Raw genomic sequence first — 17,694 nt, forward strand, 5'->3', positions numbered from 1 at the left:
AAGAAGTGATGAAAGCAACTCCAACTCCGCAGTGGCGCTCATCCTCTATTGAATAATCACGTGCACTAAACCTTATATATCGCTCTACGTGAACTGGGTAGCTTATGATGTAGAATGGGTTAAACAGAGAGCTGCATAAATATATAATGATGTGGCTATTATAAGAATAACAACCCAAACACGTAATCAAATAACCCATAAACCCGGAAGACGCCGAACGTGCATTATGCTACATTGGAAAAAATGAAGATGCTTCTCTAGACCACGTTCTCGAATTGCGTATCATCGTTATCCACGCCGGATGCCATCGCATCGGTTTCCGAGCCCTCATCGAAGTTATAGTCCAAACCGGGTGCGGCTTCTTGTTTGACGTCCATAGCGTTCGAGTAGTTACTCTCTCTTGCCTCGGGCTTCAACTCCCACGTCATGGCGAAATCGCCGGATTTCACTAGGTGCGCAATCATCTCCAATGTTTGCTTAAGATAAGCCTCAGGTTGGCGAAGCCTAGCTTTGAGTGTCTTAAATGGCCAGTATCTGTATTCGCGAAAGCACTGGTAAATAAGATCCAACAGCTCGTTCTGCGGCATACGAGTGGTCTTGTTTTCCTGCGCTTTGAGTTTGGCCGGCTTCGTAGCTTGCTGAAGACATAGTTAGCCATAGACCAATTGTATAAGCAAATTCGGACATACCACAAACGCGCCCTGCTCTCCAGGCAGAGCGTGCCTTTGTTGAAGCAACTTGGCCGGCATTTTATCAACGTATTTAACTTCTCGTCTCGGCTTCAGAGCTTCCAGAGCCTTCTTCTCTGAGAGGATTCTGAATTCTTCGTTTTCGACAGGAAGACAGTTGAACTCTTCTTTCACTTGTCCGACCAAAGCAGTTCGCTCTGCCACTGAGTCAGCGCACAGGCTTCATTTTAACCGGACTACACATACTCGGAATAGTTTTGCGAATATAGGGCTCCCACTTCTTCTTCCGCTCCTTTCTCCTTGCATCGCGCTTCATCGACTCGTATAAAGCAGACCTCGCTTCGCCAAAAGTGACCATCCGATTTTCGTAACCAGGAATGTCCTTTTCTGTGAAGAGATATGTATTCTGGGTCATGTGTAGCAGGTTTTCCGAATTCAGCGTCTGCCGCGACAAAATATAGTCCTTGGGAATGTCGCGGTTCTCCTCGCTTTCGGTGAGGCGTAAACTGACCTATGGGTTTCACTCGGTTAGCTGCGTTAAAGTCTTTTAAAAGCCCAGAACTATTCCGTACTCTTTTAGGATTGTTTATGTCCCCTTCTATTCTCACTGTGCCGATCTGAATTTCATCATCATCATCCAGCTTGGACCAATGCTCCCAGAGCGACCGGGGTATTCGGGAAAGCCATAAGCTTTGGTCGGCGTTTGTAAAGTCTAGGTCACCATCATCCTCATATACGTCTTCATCGTCGATGTCGGCGAGAACAGTGTCTTTGGTCTCGGGATCCGGTTTAATGTAAGGTGAGGAGGCATCATGCTCTTGTTTGATATGGGAAAACATGATGCGTTAAGTAAAAGCCCTCTACCGTGCGACCGGATACAAGTAAGAGCGAGTGGCAGCAGCAAAGCCCTCCACTGAGAAAAGTGCCAAGTGAGTGTGGTTGTTGGTTGAATGATGCAAAGGCGGCTCAGGAATACATCCATGCACCGCCCGAGTCGAAAGAATCGCAAAATGCGGGTCCTACAAAGGCGGTGAAGATGCTGTACTACCATTCAGACAGACAGCTTTTTGGGCATGGCAAAGCTTATAGTTGGCTAAATCATACCCATTGCAATTCCAAGGCTGCAGTGAGATAAGAGTTTGAATACATAAATGTTTATTCTCTTTGGCCAGCAATCGGAGACGTAAGTTAAGGAGCTAAATACAGGATATCTAGCAATAATATATAACAGACCATACGTAACGTCATCTGTCAATCTGCACACTCTTGTATTTCTCTAAGTTATCGTATATGAATGACTATATCTTGCAATGCATGCACTGCTGTGATTCAAGATATTTATGAATCTAATAGGTACCAGAGAAAAATTCTTAAAGTAAGTTCTTGCGACAATAATGCGGCAGTGGCTGCTCCTGTCTCCTGTAGAGATACGTCTTATCGATAAGTGCGTATTGATTGATCTTCAGGCTTGAGCTTCACGCAGCAATTAGATCCCCACCTCCAAATTCCCCAGCCTCAACTCATCACCAAACCTTCCCCATGCCATCCCAAAAGATAATCTCCGCTCTTGCGGAGATTGAATCATCAGCGAGTCCCCAGAACAAACTACAACTTTACAACGACCTTCTCTCCGAAACCGTGTCGGCATCTCCCGAACCCCAGCTTGCCGACGACCTCATCTACTACCTTGACTCAGTCCTAAGCGAAGACCTCAGCATCGTCGCCGCCCGCCCTATCCTCGACTCCTTCATCTATACTCTACGAAAACTGTCCTCCGAGACGCAAATCAAAGTAGCCCAACATGCTGTGAATCTCCTCCAGTCCCGATCCGCATCCGTCGAGGAGCAAGACGCCCAAATCCGCGAGATCCTAGCAGACGCATACGAAGCAGAGGAGGAGTACATCGCAGCTGCAAGAGCGCTCCAGGGGATTCACATTGATAGTTCACAGCGACTAGTCTCTGACTCCGCCAAAGTGAAACTTTGGATTCGGATCGTGCGGCTATACCTTGAGGAAGACGACACAACTAGTGCCGAGGCATTCCTCAACAGAATAAAAAACCTGCCGAGCAAGATCGAAGACCACGAGCTGAAACTGCACTTCCGGCTTTCCCAAGCTCGGATTCAAGATGCCCGCAGACGTTTTCTGGACGCCAGTCAGGAATACTTCGCTGTTAGCCTCGCCGCTGGCGTAGATGAGAGTGACAGACTCCAAGCCCTTGCGGCCGCTATCCGCTGCGCTGTCCTCGCACCGGCCGGTCCACAACGCTCCCGCACTCTAGCAACACTGTACAAAGATGACCGCGCGACCTCCGTTGAAGAATTCGGCATCCTGGAGAAAATGTTCCTCGACCGCCTTCTCACTCCAGAAGAGGTATCTGCGTTCGCGCAGCGCCTAGCCCCGCACCAGCTCGCACAAACCGCAGACGGAACAACAGTACTTGATAAAGCTGTTGTTGAGCACAATCTCGTGGCCGCGAGCAAGCTCTACGAGAACATAAAGACCGACGCGCTAGGCGCTATTCTGGGTCTGCAAGCTAGTGGGGATCTGACGGCTGGTGAGAAGGCCGAAGCGTATGCAGCCAGAATGGTAGAACAAGGGCGGCTGAGCGGGAGTATTGACCAGATTGATGGTATAATCTACTTCGAGTCAAATACGACTGCTACGGGGAGACATATTCGGCAGTGGGATGCTGGTGTACAAGGTCTTTCGGAGGGGGTAGAGCGAGTCGCGACTAACATTGCCGAGGGCCATCTGGTACGTTGACCTCCTGACGTGCTGCAGCCTCAATGCAGAATGGATTGAAACGAGGTCATGCTGACATTTGTTTGATACCTTCAGAATTCCACTGCGCAAACAGCCCACTAATATGTAAGTAGATGCCGCAGACAGACTAATGAAGACTCATGATGACCACTCGTAACTATATTCTCTTCCTGAAATGTATATGCGCATTAAACATGGAAAAGAGTATATAAAGATAGTGATTATTTGGTCACTCCGTATACGACCAACAGCTGCGTGACAAGGTAGGTCATAAAACACTGAATGGGGTATAATACATTGCGTTGAACTCCGTAGCCATCATAAATAAATGAAGTAGCAGATATAATAAATCTCTGCCCTGGTAATCGAAATGACCGCCGACCTTCTGAAGACTAGCAAGACTGGACCGACCAGCGTTATCCGGCTGGTTTCGTATATGCGTACCTACTAACTTGCAGATAGCCACCATCTGGAGTGTGGACGTGTCTCCGGTCCTCAGCTTGGGGCGTCTGACCGCTAGGGTGGGAGATCACAGCGGGAATGTTATAGCAGGCAGTACAAGGGTAGGTCATCAGATCATTGCTGGGGCGCAAGGTCATTATCTCAGCGACCAGCCGCGCGTGCAGTGGCGGCCAGAGAATATAAAAGCTATAGTGCCTGCGCCTAGAAAAGAGAGAGGCATAAAAAAGACCGTGTATCTGATCACTTATAAGAGCGAACTGATTGTCCGCTATTCTCCACATCTATGTCTGTGCGGACCTCAATAGCAAACGGACTTAGAGAGCCCTGGTAAAACTCGGAATTGTCATGAGGAGTGGCGGGAAGCGAGGGTGCCTTATTACTCCGAATCTCCTCAAGCTGGTGCGCAAAGAACTTCTCCGAGAGTGGTGACTTGAGACTTGGTGAGAGCGGGGTATGAGAGGTCGACGTGGTTGTCTGATAGGTTCGGCCATAGTATGTTGCGTTGTCCACGCGGCCTGCGGACAGTTTGAATTGTGGAAACAAACCGCGGATGATAGGAAGGCAAGCGCATATAAGGCCGATGGATGGCTCAATGTGCGTCCATAGCGTTGCTTCATAGACGGTATAGGTGATGTCGGCAGGGTTGATCCAGAAGAGCACGACGATACGGTAAATGGACGCAAGGCAAACGACGCCGCCGACGGCGAAAACGCCGTTCAGCGCAAGCTTGTCTTGCCAAGAGCGCTGGAGGTTCCAGATCATGGGAATAGGGAGGGCGAGGATGACGAAATCCATGAGGACGTTGAAGACTTGGTTGACAATAATGTATTTGTTGCTGTCGAAGCAATTACCAACGACGGTGTGGTCCCAGTAGGCGTTTAGAGGGCGGCATTGGAGGCCACAAGCGATAAAGATGGCGGCACCCCAGAGGGCGATTAGGGTATTTATGGCAAATGAGGTCCATTGAAAAGTTTGGATTGCGAAGACGCGTCGGTAGAAACAGACAATGGAGATTTTGATGGCGGGACTGAGGGCGAAGTAGGTGAACTGGTTTGCAAGGAAGATCTGGAAGGTTGGGTCAGTGACGTTCTTCTATTGCGGACTGGGTTTAAGGTACCTTGAAGAAGTTCTGCATGGTTTTCTCGCTCAAGTCTGCCTGATGAGAGCCATTTCCACCGATGACCACCCCTGTAGAGAGGTTAGCCGACTGTTCCTGGTGATATGGCAGTACAGTGCTTCGTAAACTTACACAGCACGAGCTCGATATGCATTGCGAGTAGCAGTATTACAGAAGTAAAACAAAGGTAGTCATCCATCCCAAAGCGGACTCTCCTTTTGTTTCGAGCAAGAATACGAAGGACGACAGCAACTATGGACAAGGCGACGAGCGTTGTCACAGTTGCTATCATAGCACCACCTCTATGAGTTAGGGCCATCCTGAATGTTTTTATAAAAAAAGGAGTGGAGCGTCCAAGCAGAAGAAAATATCAGAAAAAGAGTGTCGTTAAATGAAGGCAGGAATGAAAGGAGTGTAATGAATGGAAATGCCAAAGAGAGGGTGTAGCAGCACCGAGCGAGATACCATTGGCGACACCTCTGCTGGCGGAAGAAATGATATAAGGGAAAGTAAGGCCAGACAACAGGGCTCGGAATATCATATGTAATCCCGCACTTGCTCCAGACTCCATCAAAAGAAAGACTTTCAAGGACATCCTCAGGAACAATCGGTCAGATCGACCGGGTCAGTAACAGTGACCCAGGGCACTGTCACGCCGAAGTAGATCCCTTCCCCGTACGCCAAACGGAGTACTCTGAGGGTAATGTAGGTCTTCGGCAGTGGCGGATGCATAGGGAAGAAAGGGTTATGATGCGTTGCCGATTGGTGCAGGGTTTGTCAAGCAATGCATACGTTTAAGCGGTCCATTTGCTGCTTCGAGATGTGGTAACAGTTTGGTGGATGGCAATGTTGAGTTCTGCAAATATGATTGGTTCTCTGCAGTAGAATAATAGGAGCGTCGTCATGGATGAGAGCATCCAAAGTGCCTGTGGAGCCGAAGCTGCATGACTGTCAACAGTGACAAGCGAGGATCGACCACACTAGTATCCCCATTCGATAGATCGCCACGAGCCACCTGCATGGCCCAAGGCAACGGCTAAGCTTAGATACCGTGCCTTGAGCAGAAGAGTGGATCATATCCATGGCACTATTGGAATTTGAAGCCAATTGTCATTGCCTGGAGCCTGAGCGCGCAACTACTGGTTAATAGTGTTATGGGGTCTAGCACATGGTGACATGGGTGGTATACCCTATATTCCCTCAACGTCGAGAGCATTACCTTCTCACAGCCCAGATGCACGAAAAACGAATACTTCAGGTAGCCAATGGAATCTCGTCTCAGTTACCGAGTTTCTGGGTGGAAGAATTTTGATAACTTTCAAGAGTTGGTGCAGTTGGGAGTAGCCAGACTATCACAAATAGCGCTTTGATATCGTGATGTTTTCTGCCGAATGTGATTTGAAATTAAGCCTCAAGGTCCCCAATCGGCCGAGAATGGGGGTCAAGGTTACAGATCTTCGCCGTAGGGCAATATGACCTTGAGAAGTAAGCCAGGATGGGATCGCGAGTCATCTGAAGTCAAGGCTTGAGTTCAATAGTCATAGCCGTCTTCTGTTCGGGCCTGATTTGCAGTTGGAAGCTTCCAATTGCGGTAAACGGACCAAGTTCTAATCTGAAAATGTTCTCTTGATGAGGAGGGAGGGTGGGTAAGTGGCGTTCAATGAGGTTTTGGCACTAAATGCCAAAGAGCTGTTGCAAGCGCGACCACGAGTCAACGAGAGCAAAGAATGAAGAATGGAGATTTGCCGGCTTCTCGCTTAACCATGCCGACCCGCCCCTTCCCGTGCCCGGTGGACGCTCAACATCTCATCTTCATCAGCCTACTATCCTTGCTATCCTTGGTCTCAATTGATCGAAAATCATTCAAGAACAAGCAATCAAGAAATCCCCTTTTTTCGCCCTCGGCCTTTGAGATGGCTGCCCGAGTATAACCCCTCAGTTCCCCGCTCTCGCGAATTCTTGAGTTCGCCTCTGGGAGTTGACCTTAAAGAGCCAGGGGATGCACTCGGGATCTTCACCTTCCATACCCTATCAGGCGAGATTCCATAAGGAGAATTGTCAACTACTCAAATCTCAAGGTCGCAATTCTGTGGGCTTGGTGGGTCATTTTTCACTACTAGTACTATCTACCCGTTTTATTGACAACAATATATTCCGTGTAGGTCAATCTCGTGCGCTCGGTAGTCGGTATCTTCAAGAATGCCGGTGATATCACATCATGATCCTGAAACGACCCTGTTCTCGAGAGCGTTGACGATCACGTTTCCGCGCATCGGCCTCTGGTGTGCTGATACCACTGGCCAAGCCTACCTCGGCGACACGCCACTTGCGAGGGTCCCGTGGTTATGTAACAGTGCCTATCTGCGAGTGAGGTGTAGTTTGAATTGAGGGCTCTGGTCCACAGCACGGCAGTACTTGGCACTGCTTGCACTAGCCTTGCTGAGCGGAGTCAGTCTGCTCCACGTTTTCGCCCTCGACGTCTCGTGCGTTGCACACGGGGTAGATTTAATGCAACCTACTGAAGCCGGCGACTCGGGGAAAAAGGGGACTAGACTCGGGGTACACTACTTCGATTAAAACACCTTTTATCTTGTTCCAGTGTTGATGATATCCTCTGCAAGTCCAACTGCATAAGACGTCAATTGCACATCTCTCGTTCCCACATCGATCCTTGAGGACCCGTTGATTTGGCCCCTCTTTGGTTGACTCCGATTTTCTGACAATGACAACACCAACGCCTTCGGTTATCCCTTTGATCATCAACGGCAAGGAGGAGCTGGCTTCCTCAGTGTTCGATGTAATTAGTCCTTACACAAACAAGGCCTGCTGGGCCGCAGCATCTGCTTCACCTCAAGATGCCATTCGTGCCGTTGAGGCAGCCCAAGCGGCGTTCCCAGCATGGTCGCAGACTAAGCCGACTGTCCGACGAGATATCCTCCTCAAGGCGGCAGACATCCTTGAGAGTAGACTGGAGAAGTGTGCCGAGTTCATGCGGACGGAGATGGGAGCAGATGCTGGGGCGTCACAATTCTTCGTTGTCCCCCTGGCAATCCGTATGTTGAGGGAAGTGGCAAGCCGCATCACCTCAATTTGCGGCACTGTACCTGTTGTCGAGGCGGAAGGACAGAGCGCAATCATCTATAAGGAGCCGATGGGAGTTATCCTGGGAATTGTACCATGGTATGTTTCCTGGTCGCTAAGCGGCGTCGCACTTTACTGATGATATAGGAATGCACCGTACGTGTTCGGTGTTCGATCTGCTGCATGTGCTCTTGCCGCCGGCAATACGACGATTCTGAAATCGTCCGAACTCACGCCATGCTGTTACTGGGCGCTGACCCGCGCCTTTCACGACGCCGGATTGCCAGACGGGTGTCTCAACCTTGTGTCCTGTCGCCCGCAGGATGCAGCAGAGGTGGTCAACGCCATGATTGAGCACCCGGCTGTGATGAAGATTAACTTTACCGGAAGCACGGCTGTTGGCCGGAAGATCGCTCGTGCTTGCGGGCAGAATCTTAAGCCGTGCCTGATGGAGCTAGGGGGTAAAAACAGCTCAATTGTGTGTGCTGATGCAGATATTGAAACCGCTGTCAAGTCCGTAATTGCCGGGGCGTATTTGAACGTATGTGCAATCCTCTCCTGCACGTGAATATGAGCACTAACAGCTTTTAGTCCGGCCAAATTTGCATGGCTACAGACCGGATTCTTGTGCATTCCTCCATTGCACCAACTTTTGTGGAAGCTCTCAAGAGTGCTTTGCAGTCAATGTCTGACCCCTCATCTGAGCCTCCAACTCTGGTCAACGTTGCGTCCAAGGCGCGTGTGCAGCGGCTAATCGAGAGTGCTCTTGAAGCTGGTGCCCATATAATTCACGGATCCGTAACTGCAGACTCTGACGCAGCAAACTCAGATTCTGGAGTCCGTATGCCACCCGTCCTTCTAGGTGGAGTCAAGGAGGATATGGCCGTATGGCAGGATGAAGCGTTCGCTTCATTAGCAGCTTGCATGACATTCGACACAGAGGAAGAAGCAGTCCGGATTGCGAATAGCAGCGGGTATGGGCTGTCCGCGGCGGTGTTTACTCAGGATCTGCGAAAAGGTCTGGCGATCGCCAGGAAAATTCAGTCTGGGTAAGTAACCTTGTAATCAACCTCATTGGTTGCAACATATGATTTTTTTTGCGAAATATAATGCTTACAAGCCCTTTGCAGCGCCGTACATATCAACAGCATGACGATTCACGACGAGCCCGTACTGCCTCATGGAGGCGTTAAGAACAGTGGCTGGGGTCGATTCAATGCCTCTCAAGGCTTGGAAGAATTCTTGGTTACAAAAAGTGTGACTTGGATGGACTGATAGTTCATTATCGGTAGCAAGATAATATACGTGGCTTCATATGGAGTCCATCTTCGAAACAACGATGGCCTGAATGGTGCTACGCTCTTGCGAAGGAGGTCTGAGGTCTGGGGTCTCAACCATGAAAAACACCTCCAGGTAAAACAATTATGCAACGCTCTGCTTTTCTGGTATAAACGTGATTCAGTGTCTAGTGTGAGATTCTGGGCGACATGTCTGAGATTCTTACCACAATTCCCCATCTTGACTATTATCTAGCTTCAGTTTCGGAGAGATACCCGCCTGTCCATCTCGGTCAGGTTCAGAGCAATAAAGGCCCTGATCGACCTTCCAAACAAGCTTGTCATTGCTGTTCGCTGACCTTGACCTATGCTCATCCTACCACGAGTGCCAGGAAGGAACCCCTGTGCAAGCAACCAAATCATATGTGCACTGATACGTATGCTGCCCTAATGCAACGAAACCGCTATGCTCACCGTAGCCCTGCGTACTGCGGTAGAGGAGGTAATGAAGACGCCGTGGAACCACCTCTGAAAGAAATGCACGAATCTAGCATGCGGAGATTTCACCGCCGCGGATGAGACGCTGACGGATCCGGCAGCTCAGCGCTATATACTTGGACGAATCCTAAGCCTATGCTGAAGCCTGGCGATGATGCTTTCTCATCTTCAGCACAGCGCAGATCAAACCCCTCGCGTTGACTGCGAAACGACTACGCAGCTCTGCACTTCCCTTCTGAACTCATGGTATCCCGGTCCAGTCTCTCTGCTTGTTGAAGCCGGTGCGCACGCCACGATATGGCGCCCCTTCAGCCGCAGCTTCTTACAGGGACATTCCTGTAATCATCATGTTTTGTGTTCGCGGCGCTGACAGATGTTGAGGATGTGCTTGGGCGCACGCCGACTGATGTATCAAAGAGCCTTGGCAGTATGCTGCGGTGCATTTGCTCATATGCTTTGCATACAAGAATCCGACTGCCGGTCAGAGAGAAATGGGCGGCATTTGGAGATTACTCGCCACATTTTCATTAGGGATCTTTCGGGATATGGCGTAGGTCACGACTTGTCTGCTTGCCAAGTTGAGTTCTGGGAGAATCTCTCAACGTACTGGCTCTTTTTTAGTCGAGTTGAACTCTGCTGGTCCTTTGAGCTTTTCGTCACTAAAGAATGGATGATTCAACTATGTTCCGCCCTAAACCTGTAGAAGATAAGCGCAGACTTAGGGCTTGTATAGCAGCGTCGGCTCGAATCCGCGGGCCGAAGATGACTTAGGCTAATATCGGCCTTGTAAACTCTTGAGAATCCATTCATGTTCACTATGCAGAAGAGCTGAAATACATTTAGCACTAGCCAGGAAGCATACCCGTATAATGGTTTTCTCGATATCTTTCATCCGATTCGCTGTTAATATCCGAGCGCTTCAACCGGGCTCATCCGGTTTGAATAATTACCACCAATGCCTGCGAGTGTCCGTCGTGTCCTTCCCCAGATTCGGCTCTTCTCCGGTGTATCCAGCGCTAGAACGGTCTAGTCTGAGGCGGCTCGATCCTGGAAGAAGGTGTTAGTTCGCACTGCTGCACTGCTGGATCCCTATTCATGTACTACTTGAATATGGGAAGTCTCGGTGCTTGAGGGTAAAATAGAAGCACTTAGGTACTAGATACAGACGAGAAACGGACCTAATTCCGCCCCGCATTGATGATAATGAACATGGCGAGATCTAACATTGTATATAATGCACTGGCCCTCCTAGTTCCACAGAAGTGAGACACGCTCCCTAGACACTGTGCCTTCTTCTGACAGGCACGAAGAGCAAGATGAGGGCGAAGAACGGACCCGGCAGCTGGCTGGCCCTTACAGCCATTGCCACATCTTTGAACACCCTCGCTCTCGCCGCAGCAAAGACAATTAACCACTCCTACGAATTCAACCCCGTCGTCGTCTCGGGTGGCGGCTATATCACAGGCATAATCGCCCACCCCACGGAAAAGAACCTGCTCTACGCGCGCACAGACATCGGGGGAACATATCGGTGGAATGCGGACGAGGACAAATGGATCCCGTTAAACGATTTCATCAGTGGCGCGGACGAGAACTTACTCGGGACGGAGAGTGTTGCCCTGGACCCCAATGATCCGGATCGGCTCTACCTGGCGCAGGGACGGTATCTAAATTCAGAGAATTCCGCCTTCTTTGTCTCGCAAGATAGAGGGGCGACATTCGATGTTTACCCGGCGCCGTTTAAGATGGGTGCCAATGAGCTGGGGCGGAATAATGGGGAGAGACTAGCTGTGAACCCGTTTAAGACGGACGAGCTCTGGATGGGGACTAGGGATGCGGGCTTGATGGTGAGTGAGGATGGGGCGCAAACTTGGAGAAATGTGAGCGGGTTCCCTCAGGCGAATGCGAACGGAATTGGGATCTACTGGGTGATATTTGACCCCAGGAGCGAGGGGACGGTCTATGTTGGCGTCGGCGTGCCTGGGGGGATCTATGTTACGAGGGACTCTGGAGAGAGTTGGGAGGCTGTACCTGGACAGCCAGTAGAGTGGGATGAGGATATCCTGGTCTTTCCAGCTGAATCGCAGCCGCAGAGCACTGGACCACAGCCGATGAAAGGTGTTTTAGCAGAAAATGGCGCATTGTATGTGACCTATGCCGATGCACCTGGTCCGTATGGTGTGACATATGGCGGAGTGTATGTCTACAACACGACTTCATCTGCGTGGACCAATATCACGCCGAAAACTAACAACTCGTTTCCGGCGCCATTCGACAACCAGACTTTCCCGGCGGGAGGATTCTGTGGGATCAGTGTAGATTCAAAAAATCCGGAAAGGCTTGTGGTGGTATCCCTCGATCGCGATCCCGGTCCGGCTCTGGACAGTATGTACCTCTCGCACGACGGTGGGAAGTCCTGGAAAGATGTGTCTCAGCTTTCGACACCATCTGGCTCAGGCGGGTACTGGGGCCATCCGATTGAGGAAGCTGCGTTCAAAGATGGTACCGCTGTTCCCTGGCTCAGCTTCAACTGGGGCCCTCAATGGGGCGGTTACGGTGCCCCTTCTCCCGTTCGTGGGCTGACAAAGTTTGGATGGTGGATGACGGCAGTTGTTATCGACCCGAGTGACTCTGACCATGTTCTTTATGGCACCGGAGCGACTATCTGGGCAACTGACAACTTGTCCAAGGTCGACAAGAACCAGTCCCCTGGCTGGTACATTCAAGCTCAAGGCATTGAAGAATCGGTTGCTTTAGCCTTAGCAAGCCCGAACGGCGGCGATTCGCACCTTCTCACCGGTCTGGGTGATATCAACGGATACCGGTATGGAGATCTCGACGTTCCGCAGCCAATGTTCGACTTACCGGTGTTGTCAAACTTGAATGCTCTCGACTGGGCTGGTCAGAAGCCGGAAATTATCATCCGTGCCGGCCCTTGCGGACACAACTATACTGACGGCTGCGGACTCGCGGCGTATTCCGCGGACGGTGGCAGTTCGTGGACCAAGTTCGCAACCTGCATTCCTGGCATAAACACAAGCTCCTCGAATCCCGGGGTCATTGCGATCGATGCTTCAGGCAAGGATATCGTGTGGTCGTCGGCAATGACAGCGTATTGGCCGACTCTGCAGGCTATCACCCCTCGTACGAACCAATCCGGTCCATACGTCACCACTGACTTAGGACAGACTTGGGTGTCTCCAACTGGCTTGAATGTGCAGACTCCCAACATTAGCGCTGACAGAGTCCAGCCACGAACATTTTACTCCTTCACTGATGGAACATGGTATCTGAGCAGGGATGGCGGCCTCTCCTACCGCGCCTACAAAGCTAAAGAGGTCGGGCTGCCAGCATACTCGGGAGCGCTGCCAATTGCGAATTTCAACAGAGCAGGCGAGATATGGCTGGGCCTGGGGGATCATGGAATCTACCATACCCGCAATTTTGGCAAGAAATGGACAAAGATCACTGGACGCGGAGTGACAGCAAGACAGCTAACAATTGGTGCCGGAGCGCGTCGCTCATCGGAACCAACACTCTTCATTGTTGGAAAAGCCGCGAGCCATGGTGCTCTCAGTAAAGACGGAGTATACCGATCAGACGATAATGGTAAGACTTGGGTGCGAGTCAATGACGAGAAGCATCAGTACGGTGGAATTGCAATGATACAAGGCGATCCGCGCGTGTACGGACGTGTCTATCTGGGTACCGGCGGTCGCGGTATTATCTATGCCGATATCAAGGAATAAAAGCACAAGGACTGAGAGTCAATTTACGAGACAATATGCTCCCAGCCGAACTCGAGTGACGGCGAATCTAGATCGTGTCTCAGACCAACTTTTGTATTTCCCAAAAACATCTCCGTATTCGGGTGCAGGTAATCTGGTGTAAGAAGAGGCCAATCAAATGACCTTCCTGATTTGAAGACGGGTACATCCCATATACAGTGCTAGAGTACTGGAATCCATACAATGAGCTCATGCCTGCTAGGAGGCATCCGGTATTAACTCGATGTCATGTTGCTCGGTGTTGTTTCCGAGCGAAGTAAGAGGCTCGGGAAAGATAATACCGAGCGCTTTTGAAGCGGACAGCTGGCCTTCGTCGCGGTGGTGTCCGAATCATGAACATAGACTCCGAATCCCACAGGAGCTCGCATCTCCGTTTAAACAGTTTTCTTAGCTATCACCATTGTTTGCACCCGTCGGTAATTGATTCTTCCTCGATTCGAGATCCAGAGCAGGTGACCGCGGTGTTTGAGTCCAAGTTACGTCATTAGCCTCAGTAGCCGACAGTACACGTGATCAATTGCCGATGGCTCGCGTTTCTAGACATTGAGGATTACGGAGTAGTCTGAAACATAGAACTGCTGGATCTCGAAATGTCAAAGAGAGCAATCGCGTAACGCAGATTCCCCGAACTTGGTGACATGTTGTGCGCGGTAATTCCGGCCTTGTACAATGAGGTAGCTTGCAGTGCTCGGCCCGAGGCATTACCGCATTGGTCGTGGCAACAACATGATTGATGAGGGGACAAGAAGAGGTAAGTGAAGCGGTTTGCAATATTGAGTGGCTTTTTTCTAATATTCCATCGCAGACAGTCCGTCGACTGATGATACAAAGACCGGTCGATGCCTCAGCATGGTACAAGGATTTGAAAGGCGAGAAGCATCGACAGAGCTCGAGTTTACGATGACCCAATCCAACGATGGAGAGCGAGCAGAGCTGCTGAGCTGAGAGGGTCGGCAGGGTCTGGGGAAGGCACCGTGCCATACATAAGTCTAAATTTGCATGTGAAAGTTGCATGTCATTCGACACGACTGACCTGCTGAAAGGGGATTGGAAAGAATCGTCCAGTCGAAACTGAAGAGAGCATGTGAAGTCTGATATCCCCAGTGAATCCAATGGTCGATCAGATACTAAGAAATTGAGGATCCCCTGATGGTTGACTACTGATGGTTATGGGGGTGGATGGACAAACCAGCACACGGGAAATGGCCTTTACTAAGAGCAGTCCACTCTCCCCGGACTCTCAGTGAGCTTTGTCCCCATACTATGCTCCGCGAAATACGGGGAAGAGCCGTACACTCTAAGAATGGAATTGTAGAACCATCAAACGAATACAAAAGTCAGTAAATGATGATCAGTAAATAAGTCTGATTCGGATCGATTTCATACCTGGTCCATATTAACTAATCAGAAGTTAACTCTGTACATGCCGGTCGGACTCAGCAGGCCGTACCGTGTGGCAGACCGTCAGTGAGCCTCGGCCGAAAAGCGACTTTCTCCCCCGTCGGCTTATGAACGAGTCCTGCCTTTTAAGACCGTCTACTTTCCCTCCGCCCTGAATTCTTCCTCCACGTTCCTGCCTTTCTCCTTTCTTTCTCTTCCATCTCATTTTCTTCCAACTTCATAGATAAATCATGGCCCCCAGAGTAATCGTTGTCGGTGGTGGATGTGCGTCCTCCTTTCATCTTCATCTCCCTGGTGTCTCCCCGCATTAGCTGATCGTCTCTTGTCCTTCAGTGTCCGGTCTCAGTGCCGCCCACACCGTCTACCTCAACGGTGGAAGTGTTCTCGTTCTTGACAAGCAAGGTATGTCGCAGCTGTTGCTGCTGTCACTACGCTCTGTTATCATTTCCCCGGGCGAAAGCTGCAGTCGTCGAGGCAATACGCAGTCCATGACCAGCCGAGGCTAACATTCACCAGCATTCTTTGGTGGCAACTCAACAAAGGCCACGTCCGGTATCAACGGTGCTCTCACTCGCACCCAGGTCGACCTCAATATCCGAGACAGTGTCAAGCAATTCTACGATGACACATTGAAATCCGCCCGTGATAAGGCTCGCCCTGATCTCATCAAAGTCCTCACATACAAGTCCGCTGCTGCCGTAGAGTGGCTGCAAGATGTCTTCAACCTCGACCTTACACTGGTTTCTCGTCTTGGGTAAGTCGATTCTGGAGTCTATTCGGTCCAGCATTGTCCGTTTGCTGACTGTCCTAGTGGCCACTCGCAGCCCCGAACCCACCGTGGTCACGATGCCAAATTCCCTGGTATGGCCATCACATATGCTCTCATGCAGCGCCTAGAGGAGCTCTCCGAGTCGGACCCCGACCGCGTTCAGATTATCAAGAAGGCTCGTGTTACGGCTGTCAACAAGGACGGCAATGCTGTCACTGGTGTCACATTTGAGGTGGACGGTGAGACGAAGACGGCCGATGGTGTTGTCATCCTGGCTACTGGTGGTTATGCTGCTGATTTCGGTGACTCGTCGCTCCTTAAGAAGCACCGCCCCGACACGTTTGGTCTGTCCAGCACCAACGGTACTCACGCCACTGGTGACGGCCAGAAGATGTTGATGTCCATCGGCGCCAACGGTATTGATATGGACAAGGTTCAAGTCCACCCCACGGGTCTTGTCGACCCCAAGGACCCCACTGCCAAGTTCAAGTTCCTTGCTGCTGAGGCCCTCCGTGGTGAGGGTGGTCTCCTCCTCAACTCGGATGGCGAGCGATTCTCTGATGAGCTTGGTCACCGTGATTACGTCTCCGGTCAGATGTGGAAGGAGAAGGAGAAGGGCAAGTGGCCCATTCGCCTTGTCCTCAACAGCAAGGCCTCTAAAGTCCTTGACTTCCATACTCGCCACTACTCCGGCCGTGGTTTGATGAAGAAGATGACCGGCAAGGAGTTGGCAAAGGAGATTGGTTGCGGCGAAGCCAAGCTGCAGAAGACGTTCGAGGACTACAACGCCATTGCCGAGGGCAAGAAGAAGGACCCTTGGAACAAGCGCTTCTTCCACAACCTGCCGTTCAGCATCGATGATGAGTTCCACGTTGCCCTCATGGAGCCTGTTCTGCACTTCACTATGGGTGGTATCGAGATCAACGACCGCGCCGAGGTCCTGAACTCTGAGCACAAGCCCTTCGATGGCCTTTACGCTTGCGGTGAACTTGCTGGTGGTGTCCACGGTGCCAACCGCCTGGGTGGTTCTTCTCTCCTCGGCTGTGTCGTCTACGGTCGTGTCGCTGGTGACAGCGCTAGCGAGTATCTTTTCAAGAAGCTTGTTGCTGGCGGTGGCTCTTCTGCCCAGCAGCGTCTTGGCCAGATCTCTCTCCACATTGATCCCGCTACTCCTGGCAAGGTCTCTGTTGAATGGAATGGCGCTGGTGCTGCTAAAGCCTCTGGTACTAATCCCGCCGTCTCCACGGCACCTCTCCCCGCTAATGCTGATGCCCCTGCTGAGACATCGAAGCCTCCGACTAAAGCCCCCAAGAAGTTCACCATCCCCGAGACCGAGTACTCGATGGAGGAAGTGGCCAAGCACAACAAGAAGGATGATTTATGGATTGTCGTCAAGGGCATTATTCTCGACGTGACTAACTGGCTGGATGAGCACCCCGGTGGTGCCAACGCCCTGTTCAACTTCATGGGGCGTGATGCCACGGAAGGTAAGATCCGGTTCCATATTCATGTTGCCAGTATGATACTTACAAGTCTACAGAATTTGAGATGCTCCACGACGACGAAGTCATTCCTAAATACGCTCCTCATATCGTCATTGGTCGGGTGAAGGGTCAAACTCCCAGCCTTGAATACTAAGCATGAATAGACGGGCATATTTAAATTGACCAAAATCGTGAATGATTACTTCGATACATACCCTTCTTATGTTTGCTCTGCGACGCCTTGATTAGTCATGATGTTACCTAGCTATATTTCTCTCTGTAAGATACTATGTATATCTTTCATCTTTCATACCGTTTGACAAGTAGTGCTGTAGTACTTTCTATATCTTTTAAATCCTTCT

General features: G+C 50.6%; 7 protein-coding genes across 7 annotated transcripts, besides 1 other annotated feature; 5 read left to right on the forward strand and 2 right to left on the reverse strand.

Annotated features, from left to right (window-relative positions):
- Positions 1–17,694: part of a sequence feature (contig 1.25 1206..229102(1)) that runs on past both edges of the window.
- On the reverse strand, positions 258–1,528 carry ANIA_01538 (transcription factor IIF subunit TFG2; the record flags this gene model as incomplete). Its single annotated transcript, XM_654050.1, has 4 exons — positions 258–638; positions 690–886; positions 936–1,200; positions 1,298–1,528. 4 exons carry the CDS (start codon positions 1,526–1,528, stop codon positions 258–260), a joined length of 1,074 nt encoding a protein of 357 aa, XP_659142.1.
- csnD lies at positions 2,217–3,455 on the forward strand (the record flags this gene model as incomplete). The annotated part of the gene is made up of 1 exon (XM_654051.2): positions 2,217–3,455. The coding sequence occupies exon 1, from the start codon at positions 2,229–2,231 to the stop codon at positions 3,453–3,455; it is 1,227 nt and encodes a 408-aa protein (XP_659143.1). The 5' UTR covers positions 2,217–2,228.
- ANIA_01540 (uncharacterized protein) lies at positions 4,158–5,188 on the reverse strand (the record flags this gene model as incomplete). The annotated part of the gene is made up of 3 exons (XM_654052.1): positions 4,158–4,982; positions 5,035–5,105; positions 5,167–5,188. The coding sequence occupies 3 exons, from the start codon at positions 5,186–5,188 to the stop codon at positions 4,158–4,160; spliced, it is 918 nt and encodes a 305-aa protein (XP_659144.1).
- On the forward strand, positions 7,757–9,390 carry ANIA_01541 (aldehyde dehydrogenase; the record flags this gene model as incomplete). The annotated part of the gene is made up of 4 exons (XM_654053.1): positions 7,757–8,214; positions 8,263–8,656; positions 8,707–9,164; positions 9,246–9,390. 4 exons carry the CDS (start codon positions 7,757–7,759, stop codon positions 9,388–9,390), a joined length of 1,455 nt encoding a protein of 484 aa, XP_659145.1.
- Positions 11,207–13,639, forward strand: ANIA_01542 (protein xgcA; the record flags this gene model as incomplete). The annotated part of the gene is made up of 1 exon (XM_654054.1): positions 11,207–13,639. One exon carries the CDS (start codon positions 11,207–11,209, stop codon positions 13,637–13,639), a length of 2,433 nt encoding a protein of 810 aa, XP_659146.1.
- Positions 14,405–14,623, forward strand: ANIA_11306 (uncharacterized protein; the record flags this gene model as incomplete). Its single annotated transcript, XM_050612798.1, has 2 exons — positions 14,405–14,429; positions 14,484–14,623. The coding sequence occupies 2 exons, from the start codon at positions 14,405–14,407 to the stop codon at positions 14,621–14,623; spliced, it is 165 nt and encodes a 54-aa protein (XP_050468676.1).
- osm1 (putative fumarate reductase Osm1) lies at positions 15,267–17,644 on the forward strand. Its single transcript, XM_654055.2, has 5 exons — positions 15,267–15,343; positions 15,413–15,481; positions 15,596–15,833; positions 15,891–17,335; positions 17,389–17,644. The coding sequence occupies exons 1-5, from the start codon at positions 15,310–15,312 to the stop codon at positions 17,484–17,486; spliced, it is 1,884 nt and encodes a 627-aa protein (XP_659147.1). The 5' UTR covers positions 15,267–15,309; the 3' UTR covers positions 17,487–17,644.

This window comes from Aspergillus nidulans, chromosome VII (assembly GCF_000011425.1).
Source record: "Aspergillus nidulans FGSC A4 chromosome VII".
Taxonomy (NCBI): Eukaryota; Fungi; Ascomycota; class Eurotiomycetes; order Eurotiales; family Aspergillaceae; genus Aspergillus; species Aspergillus nidulans.

Excerpts from the sequence above, each read along its gene's own strand:
- osm1 (XM_654055.2), top strand. The coding sequence starts at position 15,310 with ATGGCCCCCAGAGTAATCGTTGTCGGTGGTGGAT. Across the intron at positions 15,482-15,595 it reads TCTCGTTCTTGACAAGCAAG|CATTCTTTGGTGGCAACTCA; the intron begins GTATGTCGCAGC and ends AACATTCACCAG. Across the intron at positions 17,336-17,388 it reads GGGGCGTGATGCCACGGAAG|AATTTGAGATGCTCCACGAC; the intron begins GTAAGATCCGGT and ends ACAAGTCTACAG.